The sequence below is a fragment of the Talpa europaea genome, assembly GCF_964194135.1.
Source record: "Talpa europaea genome assembly, chromosome: 11".
NCBI lineage: Eukaryota > Metazoa > Chordata > Mammalia > Eulipotyphla > Talpidae > Talpa > Talpa europaea.
In genome coordinates, this window is record NC_140078.1 from 87532978 (window position 1) to 87547490 (window position 14513).

The window sequence follows — 14513 nt, forward strand, 5'->3', positions numbered from 1 at the left end:
TGGTTGCCAGGGTTTAGGGAAGAGAAAGGGGTGGATAGGCAGAATACAGAGGGGCACGTGCGTGCTATAATATGGTGGATATCTGTATGATACTACAGTGGTGGATGCCTGTCAAATGTGCACCACCAAGAGTGACCCCTGATGTAGGATGTGAACTTTGGACAATTGTAGTGTGTCAGTATAGAGTCATTGATGATAACAAACATATCTGGTGGGGAATGTTGATAGTGGGAAAGGCTGTGTTTCTGGGGCAGGAGGTATATGGGAGCTTTATAAACTTTTTTGTCAGTGTACTGTGAGCCTAGAGTGCTCAAAAAATGTCTTTTTTTAAAGATAGGATACTGGGCCTCCCTGGTGGCGCATCGGGTTGAGCACAGTGCTGTGAGGCTTTCCGCAACCTCTGCAGCGCGAGTTCGATTCCCGGCCAACCAGGGAGCTACCCACATGGTGCGGCAGACATCTCCTGTCTCACCAACTGCTCCCCTCAGCAGTGTCTTTGGTCCGTCTGCCTGATCTGCAACCCGCTCTGTCTCTGGTGAATTCTCTCACACTCCTGTGCCTCTGACTGTACCCCAGTTCTTTCTTGTATAAATAAATAAGTCTTAAAAAAAAAAAGCACTGTTTGATGGAGGAATTAAAATAAAAATAAAAGATAGGATACTACCCTTTAAATTTGAAAAGGAACTGAATGACCATGAAAGGCCATTGCAAAGAGATTAACATCCTCTCTTCCATGATAATACCTATGAAGTAAAATCTATGTTTACTAGCCTCATGTTTTTTAAAAAAGGTGACATTCCTCCTGTGAGGCTTTGTCAGTAATTATCAGAGATGATAAAGCTACAGCCCCTCACAAGCACCAGCCACGCTACTGGCCACTGGAAAAAGCCCTGGACTCATTGGTGGGTACCGTAGGAGTGGCTGAGAGGCTAGAGCTGCGATGAGAACTGCCTTTTGCTGCTGTCCTTCCAAGGAACCTCATTTATTTACCCGTGGAGACTGTAACTCAGATAACTGCTAATGGATTTCTACTTACTTCCCCTTCCTCATTCCTGTTACCAAAACAATAACTGTTGAGTGAAGTGACTTTGTCTTCAAAAGTCATCTGTTTAAAAGTGCAAATTATTTCTTGGAAAAGCTACTTCATTAACGCTCTTTTGCTAACATTAGGACTCTGGACAACTGAATACGCAGGTAAATCTGGATGTGGATAAAGGGAGGAATGAGTATAAGTATTATAGTGTTCTCATTCTAAATAAACTAAAGTAAAATAGGCCAACTGGGGCACTGCAGCATTTGGACCTGGATGAAAGAGAGGTATTGGGGAGAAGAAAAAGGAGACTGGAAGATGGAGTTGCATTAAAGTTGAAGTCAGTTAAAACCATTTAAGGCCCTTCATTTTAAAATGTTCTAGTGAATCATGCTAGTTCCCAATACCACAGTACAGTCTTCTAAAACTTTATTTTCTGTATGCTCTAGGTCAACAGTTCTCAAACATTTTGAGCTCAGAACCCCTTTACACTCTTAAAATTATTGAAGACCAGAAAATTCTTTTTTCAATGCATTTTGTTAATATCTACCTATTAGAAATAAAAGCAGAAAACATGTTTAAAACACAAAAATACACAGCATGTATATTGTGGAGCAGTGGTATCATCAAGTCAACAAACAGCTTGGGAGGTTTCCCTCCTACAGCAGCTATTCATCCTGGTATTTATAATATCCCTTCTTTCAGGCTCCCTTTTTCTTTATTGTTCTGGACATAGTAATAGCTTCTCTCTCATCCCCCAATTCTGCATCAACATATACCTTTGTTATAATTCAGAAATTTGTCTAGAATTACTATTAACTAGAAAAAGAATTATAATTAAATAATAAACATCAGCCTAATGACCAGTTATGACTTACATAGGTATTGCTACGTAGAGCATGTCTTCTCATTTTGTCTTCATGAAGTATTCAAATAAGACACTACAGTAACCTTGCAAAGAATAAAATCATCCAAATTGAATCCGTCTATTGATACCAGCAAGACCAGTGATGTGTTCATGTGCAATACTAGAAATGATGCCCATATACAATATACACAACAATGCAACAATCTTTTTCTTTCTTTCTGTCTTCTCTTTGCTTGGCATTTTTTGAGCTTTATTCACATTATTTGCAATAGTTGTATGGCTATATCACAATTTTTTTATCTTCTTATTTTTTTAACTTTTTTTAAAAAGATTTATTTATTTATTTATTTATACAAGTCAGAGGCGTGGGAGGGTGAGAGAATTCACCAGAACCAGAGCGGAGAGCAGAACAGGCAGACGGATGAAGCACTCCGCTGACTGAGGGGAGCAGGGGGCGCCAGGAGAGGTCTGCGCACCATGTGGGACCCTCGCCAGCAAAACCGGCTCTGCAGAGGCTGCAGGCAGCCTCGCAACCCAGCGCTCAACCGCTGCGCCACGCCACCGGGGAGGCCCCAACATTTATTTTTTTAACATTTATTTATTTATGCATACAAGAGCTGGTGTACAGGCCAGAGATGCTGGGGGTGAGAGGATTCACCAGAGACAGAGTGGTGAATAGAAAAGGCAGACTGATGAAATACACTGCTGAGGGGAGCAGCGGGCAAGACAGGAGAGGTGTGCTTCGCCATGTGGGTTTCTCTCTGGCCAGCCAGGGATTGAACTCGTGCTGCAGAGGTTGTGTATTGCTTCATAGTGTGGTGCTTAATCCCTTGCGCCACCAGGAAGGCCCCTCACATTTTTTTCATTAAATATATTTGTTTAAATATATAGGTATATTTTATCTTGTTGTTCATTTTTGTACAGTGATTGCTCCTCTCTGGTGTAATCCCCATAAAATTCCCACCACCAAGTCATCTGTGACCCGTCACCAGTCTCTTGTACTCTTCCCTCCCTTGTTTTGATCCCTCTCCCTCCCCTTCCCCTGCTGTATATCTCTGATTTACAGTTTGCTAGTTTTGCCTTTTTTCCCCCTACCCTGTGGTTGGTTTCCCTGTATACTGCCTATAAGTGAAACCATCCGGTGTTTTTCTTCTTCCTTCTGACTTATTTCACTGAGCAATGCAGTGAGATACTGTAAGAGGTTAATATGGTCCCACCAAAAGACACAAAATTGTCTTTTTTAAACAGTTCTAAAAAACTTGCAGTTTTTTAAATTTAAAATAGTTCTTTTTTTAATTAAAATTTAGGGTAGGGAGGGGTAAGGGAAAAATAGAAAAAAATTAATAATAATAATAAAAATTAAAATTTAGTCATTCAGTTACTCTAGCCATGTGTCAACCATCAAGTCACATGACTAACACTCACCATATTGGTCATTACAGGTTTAGAACCTTTCTTAGTCTTCCTATCAGAAGTAGGAGTTTCAGAGAGAGAGTGATTGAAGAAGGAATTCAAGAGATTTTCCTGGAAGTAAGTGGAAGCATTTCCAAAGTAGAATACTCACAGATTATCCTACACAAGTAGTGGGAAAAAAATCTTTAATGCATGTTATGGATAAATTTCGAAGCATCAGAGATAAAGAGATCATAAAAATAGCCATAAAGACATATCAGATCATATATAATACAACAGACATCAGACTTCTCAGCAGCAGTACTCAACACCTGAGGAATGCCTTCGGAAGTCTAAGGTGAAAATATTCCGTGCTAAATCTCAGAACTCGGCCAAACCATCTATCACGTATGAGGAAGGATAAAGGAATTTTTAGACAGGTAAGTAAAAAACTATGTTTTAAAATTTTTAATTTTATTTTATATATATTTTACATCATTCTTCCTTTTAGTACAATGTATGCTTTCTCCTCTCAGGTGTAGCCCCTGTAAAATTCCCACCACCAGTTCACCCCTGCACCATCACCGTAGTCCCTTGTGCACTTGCCCCCTCCCCCGCTCCCCACCCCCCTACCCCTTTACCCCAAAAACTACCTTTTCTTAGAAAGTTACTACGGTGAGGTAACAGAGATTCGGAGAGGGGAAGTATGTGTGTTCCAGTACAGCCATACACTGAGCAGTAGGAGAGGAAGGGACATGTGTGACAGGGAAGTATTTATATTCTTTTCTTCTATAATAGAAAACCAGTAATACCTAGTGCAGAAGTCACTAAAATGAGGAAAGGGACAGCAAAGCTCTCAACAAGTTTGGGAGTTTGGGTTTCTAGATAAATGGATGGAAAGGGCTGGGTAGAGAACAGACTGGCTAAATTCTACTCTGGAATGCTGACTTCACACAGCTTGTCATTGTATAACAAGGAGAACAATCTGAAAAACTGAGAGATCTTTAAGATTGCCTTCAAAGATGCAAAGGGAAAGTGGGTGAATTAGATTGCTAAACTATCACCACTTTTTAATCTTGACATCATTTCAAGATTTAGAAGTCATCTATTACAAGTATCTCTTAAGTAATCCTTGATAGAATTCTTAAAATCTATTAGAAATTAAGTGTTCTTATATGCTCTGGAATGCATGTTTTTACTTAAAGGAAGAGGAAACTCTGTGAAGAATGTTCTGTTTTCTTAGGAAGATGGGCAAGCTGTGATTAATCACCGTTGTGGTTAACACTAATTCTTGCAGAGTTGGTCCTTATAGGTCAACCGGATCCCTTTCTTTTGCTTTATAAATTGAGCTGAAATAGTTCCTGCTGACCTGAGAGTATTGGCTGCTAGCCCAGAAGTGCCTCCCCTGCAGGCTCTGTATAATGAGGCAATCCACAGGGCTGATCTCAGCATAAATAAAAGTTCAAATTGGGACTTAAATTTTTAACACATTTGCAGTATGAAAGCAAAACAGCCAGAGGAACCTCAAGAGAATGACATCATTCAAATAACTGAATAATCATTTAATCATTCAAAGAACCAAGATCACAAGAGACTTGTCATTATGACAGTGTGCTCACAATTGGCTGAGATGGATGCTTCCTTCTTACTTTATACTCATGACCAAACATACGGATACAATTACCTTGGGTGTTTGGTTTAGGCTTATTGGAATGGTTTGTTTGGGGTGAGGAAAGGTGAGACAATGTTCAGTTCTTCACTGTGGGAAAAAAGTTTCTGCACATAGATGATGGATGGAAGAAAGGAAGGAGCAAATGATAAACATGTACACATTTGCAAACCCCATTTCTTTTGGATGAATTTAAAGTTTAGTTCATACATTGCCATTCTTTGATGAGCTAATCTTAGAAACCTCTCTTAAGCAGAAGGAATATAAATGTCTCAGTTTTTAAAGGCTAAAGACTGTGTTCTCATAAATATTTATTAGGCTGCTGGTATTCAGTGTATAAACTATTTTGAAGTACTGCCTAAGAGAAAACAAAAAATATTATGTGCAGACTAAAGATATTTTAAATTTTTTAGCATTTATGGTTATATAGTCTTCAGTGTGATATACTGCTACATTTTCCTTCTTCAAATTAATGACCTGCCCTAGGAAAAATGAAGGTAAAACTAGAGCAAAACCTCTTAAACTAGATGTTAGCAGTTGAACAATGAACAATAATTTTGTACATCATCTTTATATACATTTTTAATGTATAAGCATTATATATAATTTAAAATAAATTTACTGGCTTGCAAAAACATTTATTAATTACTATTCTTTGCTAAACAGATAAAACTACTTATACATTTATAGGAAAGTTCCCCTTAAGTAATAAAAAGAAGTCCAAAGAAATACCATCTTTGGAAGAAATTAATGAAAATTCGGTAGAAAGTAAGGTTTAGGTTTTTTGTTTTTTTTTTAAGATAGATTTATTTATGTATACATGAGCTGGGGTGTAGGCCAGAGGTGCAGGGCCTGGAGTAAGAGGGAGACAGAGTGGGGAGCAGAGGGCAAGACAGGAGAGGTCTGCTGTTCCATGTGGGTCACTTCCCTGGCCTGGGATCAAACTCATGCTGCAGTAGCTGAGGATTGCTTCATAATGCTGACGCTTAACCCCTTGCACCACCATGGAGGCCCCCAAAGCAGGGGTTTTGCCTAAGGAAAAAAAGTATATTAAAATTCTTCCTAATTAAGTGCTGCGGAATATCATTTTGTCAGGTAGGGTTGAGTTTTAGAGGACCACAACCTATTGCAAGATCAGGTTTTTTACCTTTCATGAACCAACTTTTGCGCCATTAAGGACAATATTACCTGTCCATTTTGAAGTTGCATGGTATAATAATGGAAGTCCAAAAATAAAAAATAGGAAAGGAAAGGCAGAGATGGAAGGAGGAGGAAGTACAGGGATTCTTTGCAGGTACATTTTCACCAAACCCATATATTATGCTGATAAATATGTAGAGTGGGATTTTACTCAAGAATGGTGCCGTTACCATTTTGGGCTGGATATTTTTTGTTTTGGAGGGCTGTCCTGTGTATTATAGAATGCTTAGTGGCTTCCTTGGCTTCTGCTCTCTAGAAATCAGTTCCAAAATCCCTACACTACAGTTTTGACAACTAAAAATGTCTCCAGCCACTGACATAGAGTAATTCACAAGAAACTGCCAAAAGTGAGGACTAGAGCTCTAAAGGTGTGGGGTGAAAGAGAATAATCTGTGGGTGAGATTAAGGAAAGAATGCAGACAACCAACCAAAGCTGTACTCATTTCCTATTACTGCTATAATAAATTACCACAAACTTAGTGGCTTAACAAAATACAAATTTATTTTCTTATAGCTCTGTCTTAACTGGTCAGAAGTCCCAAACATGTCTCCCCGGAATAAAATCAAGATGTTAGGAAAGCTGCCTCTCTTTCTGGAGGCACTAAGAGAGAACCTCTTTTCTCACCTTATCCACCTTTTGGAGGTTACCCACATTCTTTCACATGCCCTCCGCTTCCATCACTAAAATCAACAGCACCAGGCAGAGGCCCTCTCACATTGACATCTCTTTTCTCCTCTGCTCCCCTCTCATATTTAAAGGACACTTATGATTATCCACCTCCTGCTTAGATAATCTTCCCATGTCATGGTCAGCTGATTAGCAACCTTAAATCCATGTGCAAACTTAATTCCCCTTTGCTTTATAACTGAGAATATTCAGAGGTTTCTGGTATCAGGAAAGGACATAGCCATTATTCTACCTACCACAGATATTCATGGGGGTGATCTCATGACTGATTCTTAGCATAGAAAAAACACCTCGGTTTTGGAGGAACGTGAAGTATAAGTGGAACTCACTGCTAGGTTTTGCTCTTTCCATTGAAAGGTGACTGCAGTCTTCTTTGCCATTTACTCCCAAGACACTAGAAGTTGTTTTGTGGCAGGTGACAATATATAGTCCTTATGTGGGATTGTTTTTTAAGGATGTACACAGACCTCCATCTATCATTTAGTATAGCAGTTTATACAAATGACTGGAATTTCATGGTGCAGCTAGTTTTTTTTAATGCCCTTTTATCAAGTCCTATTTGTAGGTACTCTTACAATAGTTATTGCTTAAAGTCTGCTTTCTCAAAACACCCCGTGGAAACTCTATCATATCTGTGCTTCTGCTGCCTCTATTTAGTTGAGTTTTCAAGTCTATAAAAGGTTCACATTACAAAACAATCAAAGACTTTAAGCCATGCTTCTTTCTAACCAGCTGTAATCCATTGACTTTGGGGTAACATACCTACCTACCTCTCCCATCAAAATGAACCTCTCTGTCACGAAAACTTCAATTACCAAGGGCGGGCCTCACTGACTAAGTATTATAGCACCAGGAAAAGATTAGGTGGAAAACTCTGCCTGTGCCTAGTTGCCAGAAGGAAAAATAGGGCCGTCTTTGGGGCAGGAAATCAACAAGCACTCGGTTTCTGAATTCACTGGTTGGTTGAGGGCTCCAAGACCAATTTGGGTCTCGTGTACCCCATACTACTTCCCGAAACCCACTCTTCTTCCCAACCTCCCTGCCTCCTACCCTTCTTCCCACATCCCTTCTCCCTCCTCACCCCTGCATTTCCCTTTGCTTTCCCTTTCCCGTCCCTCCTGCCATTAATATTTATGAGCAATGCAGTGGTCAATAACAGACAAGAAAGCTGACTGCATTAGGCTTAAAATCTTCAGGGGAGACCTTCTGCCTGCTCTGCTCCCCGCTCTGGCTCTGGTGAATTCTCTCACCCTCCCGCGCTTCTGACTGTACCCAATGCATGTATAAACAAACAAATAAATAAATAAAACATGCCTTTAAAAAAAAAAATCTTCAGGGGAGAAGGCAAATAAACAACCAATCAATCATCAATAAACAAGCTAGAGAGTATCAGATGGTGATGCTCTGGGAAAAAAATTAAGTGAGGAAGGGAGAAGCAATGCCAGAGAGGAGGATGAGAGAATTTTATTGTTTTTTTTTTAAGATTTATTTATTTATGCATACAAGAACCAGGGTACAGGCCAGAGGAACGGGGGTGTGAGAGGATTCACCAGAGACAGAGTGGGGAACGGAACAGGCAGACTGACTGAAATATACTGCTGAGGGGAACAGCAGGCATGACATGAGAGGTCTGCTGCGCCATGGCCATGTGGGTAGCTCCCTGGCTGGCCAGGGATGGAACTTGTGCTGCAGAGGCTGAGGGGATGAGGGAATTTTAAATAGCACATTCAGGGTGGCCCCACAGAGAAGTTATATTTGAGCAAAGACCTGAAGGAGGCAGGGAGTGCATTATGATGTTTGTATCTGGGGGAACAGCCATCTTGGTAGAGAGAAGAGCCACTGCAAAAAGCTTAAAGTTAGAGCATGCATAACTGAATTTGAGAAACAGCAAGGAAACCAGTTTGGCTATCAGGCATGAGCAAGGGAAAATACAGAGTAAGTGGGAAATGAAATGGAGGAGGTAACTGATTTTCAAAGGCAGTGGTTCCTCTGCTCTCGGAGTATTTTGAAAATTGGTGAGGGAGTTTTTTGATTGTCACAATGGTGGGATGGGCTAACTACTGGCTTTTTATGGGCAGGTGCCAGGGATACCAGACATTCTGCAAATGTATAGGACAGTCCCATTCAATGAGGGGATTGTCCTGTGTTCAGATGTCTTCCTATACTTACAAAGCGGAAAGAAAAATCTATTGTGCAGTTTTAATAGCTGCTGTATTTTCTAGGAGCACAACTACAATGTAAATGAAGGGTAGGTACTTGGTTGTTCTGTTTGCAACAGTAGAGTTTTTAGAAAATTGAGAAATCAGGTCATTGATGGCATCAGTGTTTATGGTATTTGAGTCACTGATTCACTGATAACACATACACATATATCAGGCTACACTCACGGGTTCTTCACATATCCTTTACCAGAATTTGAGTATGAGTTGCAAAGTGTGTGTTCTACCTTCTTCATTATGTGCTTTGATTATGAGTTTTAAAAGCACAGGCTCATTATCCCACATTTGCAAATTTTAAGGAAATTTGAGCATTTCTTACCAACTCTTTTTCCCATTTAAGAATAGGTTGAAAATTGTGTATGCAATGACGTTCAGTGCAGCATTAAGAATAGCTAGTCTATGGGCAAGCTAAATGTCCAGCCTGTCTTCCCAAGGCTTAACTGTGAGGTGATGGGTACATGGAAAGAGTTGCTAGGTGAAAACTGCCATTTTGGGCGAGTTCCTATAGGGTGGTCAAGTTTCTGTATGTCACCTCACTACTGGTGTTTCAGGCCAGCTGGATCCTTCCAAGACAGATCTCAACTGATGAATATTTTAAAAACGTAAACATAACAAAGGCCGTGGTAATTACACACTTTAAAAATCTGTAGCAACACACTTTTTTTTTTAACATTTATTTTATTGATTTATGCATACAAGAACTGGGGTGTAGGCTAGAGGTGCAGGGAGGGGGAGGTGAGAGGATTCACCAGAGACAGACCGGAGAGCAGAGCATGTAGGTGGTTTACTAAAATACACTGTGCTAAGGGGAGCAGTGGGCAAGATAGATATGCTGTGCCATGTGTGGGTTAGCTGCCTGGCTGGGGATCAAACTCAGGCCTTAGGCCTTTACTGTGATAGCACTGAGATTTAACCCCTATGCCAGCAAGGAGGCCCCACTTCTGTATTTCTTAAGAAAATCTGAATCATAAATTTCGGTAATTTGAATTATATGCTGATCTAGAAATACTAAACAGAACTTAGAGGGTGGTAAGGTCATGTCTAAGGTGACATTTAGTATTTGGGTATTTAATATTCTATCATAAAGATACTAGGGTGACTTGTTATGTCTCAGGAACACCAAAGAGGCTGAGATCATGTGAGGACAGCAAGATATGGAGGACCTAGGGTAAAAATGGAAGGGCTCTCATTTCCAGCAAGAGTCTGGTAGGATCCTTCTAGCTGTTGTTTGGAGATCAAAACGCTGCCTCAAGGATAGGAGTGCATGCAGGTCTTGGAGACTGGTAATGACCCTTGACCTGAATCCTCCCTCTTCTTCCAAACTGACAGCAGCAAGTTTGAGGGAAAGCACCTAAATGACTAAAAACCCAAAGGAGACTAAGCACTACATTTTCCTCAAGTTCGGTTGACTGTTAGTTCCTGTAGGTTAGGCTACTTGGTTTGTTTCAAGCATCCTATTAGCACCAGATGACAAAAGATTAGAGACAGTGCCATTTGTTTTAGTTTAACAGACATTTATTCCTTGAGTCAAACAACCTCTACACACAATGGAAATATATGGTTTAAGATTTTGAGTGGAATTTAGGTCTCAGTAAGTTTTGAGCCTGCATGTTTTCTTGAAAATTGGGACTTTTAAGACACCTAAAGAGAAGCTGCAATTAGATTTTGAAAGTATTCTTAAAACAGCAAAACCGGAATTGGTAGGGATTAGGGTAATTCCTCTCTGTATTTCTACACAAATTCACACTGGAAACAGGTCAGGATGCCATAAATTCTAGACTATGGTGTTGTCATGTTAAGGTGGGCAGTTGATGGCCTAACCAAGTTAGTGGAATGGTACTTCTGTTGGCCAGGGAAGAGAGTAACTGTAGACAGTTAAGTAAGAAACAATAGATGACAGCTACATCTATTATGACTTAGTTCTTAGTAGCCTTATGAGAATAGATGTGGGTTGACCCAAGATGATTAAGACTGACTCAACAGTAATCTACTTTTAAATAAAGCCAACCATCTTTCTCCAGGTTCCTAAAAGTGTGACAAACAGATCAAGCTTTTAAAACTTTGATCAAAGTGGACACAATTTTTTATTCTCACACTTGAAAGGTATGATTGTCCCTGGTCTCCCAACCCATAGCATTACTAGTTTATAATCCCAAATGTCAATTCCCATTACTGACCACTGTGTACATAATCCAGGATCCTACATACCCCATGAAGTAATGGGATTCAATCAGGAGCCTTGACTTGAATGGGTATCGTGGAGACACTTGTTCATGTTAACCACCATATTTCATTTATAAGAACAGGTCTTGTAACAGGTTTATTCAATTCTCCTAGAAATGGTGGCTTTTATACTGATTTTCAGAAGCAAGTTAAAAATGGAATATTGGACTAAAAATGTGGGCCCTAGTTAGCTTTCATTTTTTTCTGCATATAATCACAACAAAGGATTAGGATAACATTCATGTTTCAAGCAAAATCCAACTGAAATTTGTTCTCACCAACTCCTAAAAACAGCTACTTGAGAAAACCAGATCATCACATTACCCCAATGAAGTTATAGGTTTTATCACATGCACCAAGAAAGCTATAGGGCTAGTTTCTGCACTTTTTTTTTTTACAGGATTTTACACCTATTATACCAAATAGCATTTTAAACACTGACATGTAACTCCCTAATAAGATAAAGCAAAGACAAAGAATTTATCTTATTAGAAACAAGATACATCACTTATAAGCCTTCAAACATTATTGCACTTTAACTCTCATAATTTGACAATGCATTCATAAAACAATCTGCAGACACTAGTTTTAACAAATTAAAGAACACTTTTAAGCAGACATAACTGTCCTAAATTGTTTATTAGGTAAGAATTTTACAAACATTACTTATTAGCGGTAACGGTGGAGCTGGAGAGTATTGCGCCTTCTCCAAGCTGCACGGCGAGAACCACCAATAGTGTGGTGGAACTTGTGGCCCTTTCCAAGACCACGGCTCTTGCGGCCTGCAGATGTTAGCCCCCGCATCTCCCTGTGCTTGTGGACTGGTTTAGTGATCCATTGGGTGTCAGGGTTTCTTCTGATAGCTTTATGGAATGGATCGATGAGGATAACCTCAAAAAATTTGTACGTGGAATCTTCACCAACCCAGTAAGAATTCAGGACTCTCAGAGCTCCACAGTGGCGTCCAGCTCGCTCCTACAACAGGAAAAAAGGCCCATAGTCAGCTTCCCACAGTAACAACTGGGAAACAATACTTCTACCTTTTTTTTTTTTTTTACCACTAGACAAGTGACTGAGGCTGTACTTTAACATCTCAAAAACCAAGCTTCCCAGTTTGGCCTAAAAGTACAGTAAGGTTTTTACCAAAATAACATACGTATCATATTTAGACTGATTTGAAGCCATTCCATCTTATTTCCCTTTCCCTCATCAAAGCTTAGTTTCAGAATATGACAATTACAAGTTAAGTGATGTGTGTAAGCCTAGCTTCCACAAACCTGGGAAGGTGTGTTCAAGACAAAGACTACTGCCCTGCAACAGCTCAGGTTCTGCAGGCTCATACTAATCATATAAACTCCCCAGTATATATGGACTATATATCAGTAACAAAGACGGACAGTGTCGTGGACATCAACGCTTCCAACAACAGGAAAAATCATAAATTCCACTTTATACACAACACATCTAGGTTCAAGCTAACAATCAGGAAAGCTGCTCAAATTGTTCCCGGCCATCTCTAAAAGGTGACCACCTGCTACTCAAAAACCACTTACTTCAGCAACAGATTGAAGGCTTCTAGCAAACTTCAGCTGATTTACACCATGGTGGACAGGCTTGCCATAGGTTGCACCCTTTGGAACTGGACGTTTGCGGCCACCACGGCGCACACGAATCCGATATATGACATAACCTGTACCAAAAAAATTATCATTTTTTAATAACAGGAATTAATGATTTGTTTCAACCAGTTGTCATTAATGCTGATCCAGCATTAAATATATTTCAGATAAGTTTGCTGGTAATAAATACCAAACTGTGACCCACTTATGAAAATATTTCTGTGATTTTCCAAGTAGTCTAGACTCATGGATTTGCAATCATTGACACACTTGCAATTTAGTTAATTGCATGAACTGCAATTTGCCAGTCAACTTGTGTGCCTTATTACCTTAAGACCCTTTTAGCTAAAGCTTTTTATGAAGGAAGACACTGGTAATACCCCTTCCTAATCACCAGTTTCTAGCTTTTTCCGGGGAACTTTTGTTCCAGCAACAAGACAAAGATCACTCACCTTGCTTGGCTTTGTATCCCAGTCTTCTCGCTTTATCCGGCCGGGTGGGGCGGGGTGCCCTGTGGAGGGCCGACAGCTGGCGATACTGCCAGCAGCGCACCCTGAGAAGAAAGCGCATCACATCGGACTGCTTCTTCCTCCATAGTTCCTGGATGTATTTGTAAGCGCCCATTTTGGCTTACCTATGCGGAAAAAAAATGAGTAGTAAAAAAATACACATTTTAAGTATAACAAGGGGGCTCCGTCCATCTTAGTCACCCTCCCCCGCCCCAAAGGAAACCATTGGGAATGAAAATGGCTCTGCACGATCTGCAGGGGACAGCTTGCCCAACCCTCTGTCTGTGCCCAACGAAAGCAGCGGTAGGTATCCCCTGCCAACCGAGGCGCAGAACAGGGAGGAACCCAGCACATTTTGGTTGGACGAATGAATGGCGCGAGACGTGGACACATGGGGCGGACGACCGTAGGCGGCGATCCCAGGGGCCCGGCCGGCAAGGAGGCCTAGCCGCCAACCCAGTCAAGTACTGCTGGCACCGAAGATTAACTATCGAGGAAAATGCAGCCACCCCATCCAAACCACTGGCCTCGCTTAAGGTCGCCCAGGCTTCGCTTTCCTTCACGCTGCGGGCCCAGTTCTAATTCGTGCCGCCATAACATCTTCCTCCAGCCCGCCTCGGGGGCCGCCTTTCCACGCCCCCGCGCTGCCCCACATTCTGATCAAACTCGCACCGCACAGGAGGCGGGAGGAATTTCCAGAATGCAGGGTCCCCGAGCCCGGATGGCCAAAGAGAAGGGAGATCAACGGCGGATGGTGTAGGGAATCGCTCTAACACAGCTTACCTGATGGCTGCCGCCAGATGGAAAGGAAAGAGCCCTTTACCCACAATCCCCCTTGGGCTCCGCCCCAATTTCTGCGCGCGTCCTTCCGGTGGACCGCGGCCGCCGCCCGCGGCCTCCTGGGACTTGTAGTTTCTGCGCCGAGCCCGGTGGGCGGAGCTCTGCCGGAATTGGGCGCAGCTCCCCCTATTGCCCCGCCTCCTGCTCCGCAGGCTTCAGTCTGGGCGGCTGCGGCGGGAGCGGCTGTGGCGCGGCCTCCGCGGGCCGGCGTTCCGGACGCGCCCGCCGCGGAGCGGAGGGGACGCTGGTTGGGGGC

At 41.5% G+C, this 14513-nt stretch overlaps 1 protein-coding gene across 1 annotated transcript; it reads right to left on the minus strand.

Annotated features, from left to right (window-relative positions):
• Positions 1-11958: 11958 nt before the first annotated feature.
• Positions 11959-13532, minus strand: RPL15 (ribosomal protein L15; the record flags this gene model as incomplete). The annotated part of the gene is made up of 3 exons (XM_084246564.1): positions 11959-12264; positions 12843-12979; positions 13361-13532. 3 exons carry the CDS (start codon positions 13530-13532, stop codon positions 11959-11961), a joined length of 615 nt encoding a protein of 204 aa, XP_084102690.1.
• Between the last annotated feature and the right edge of the window lie 981 nt (positions 13533-14513).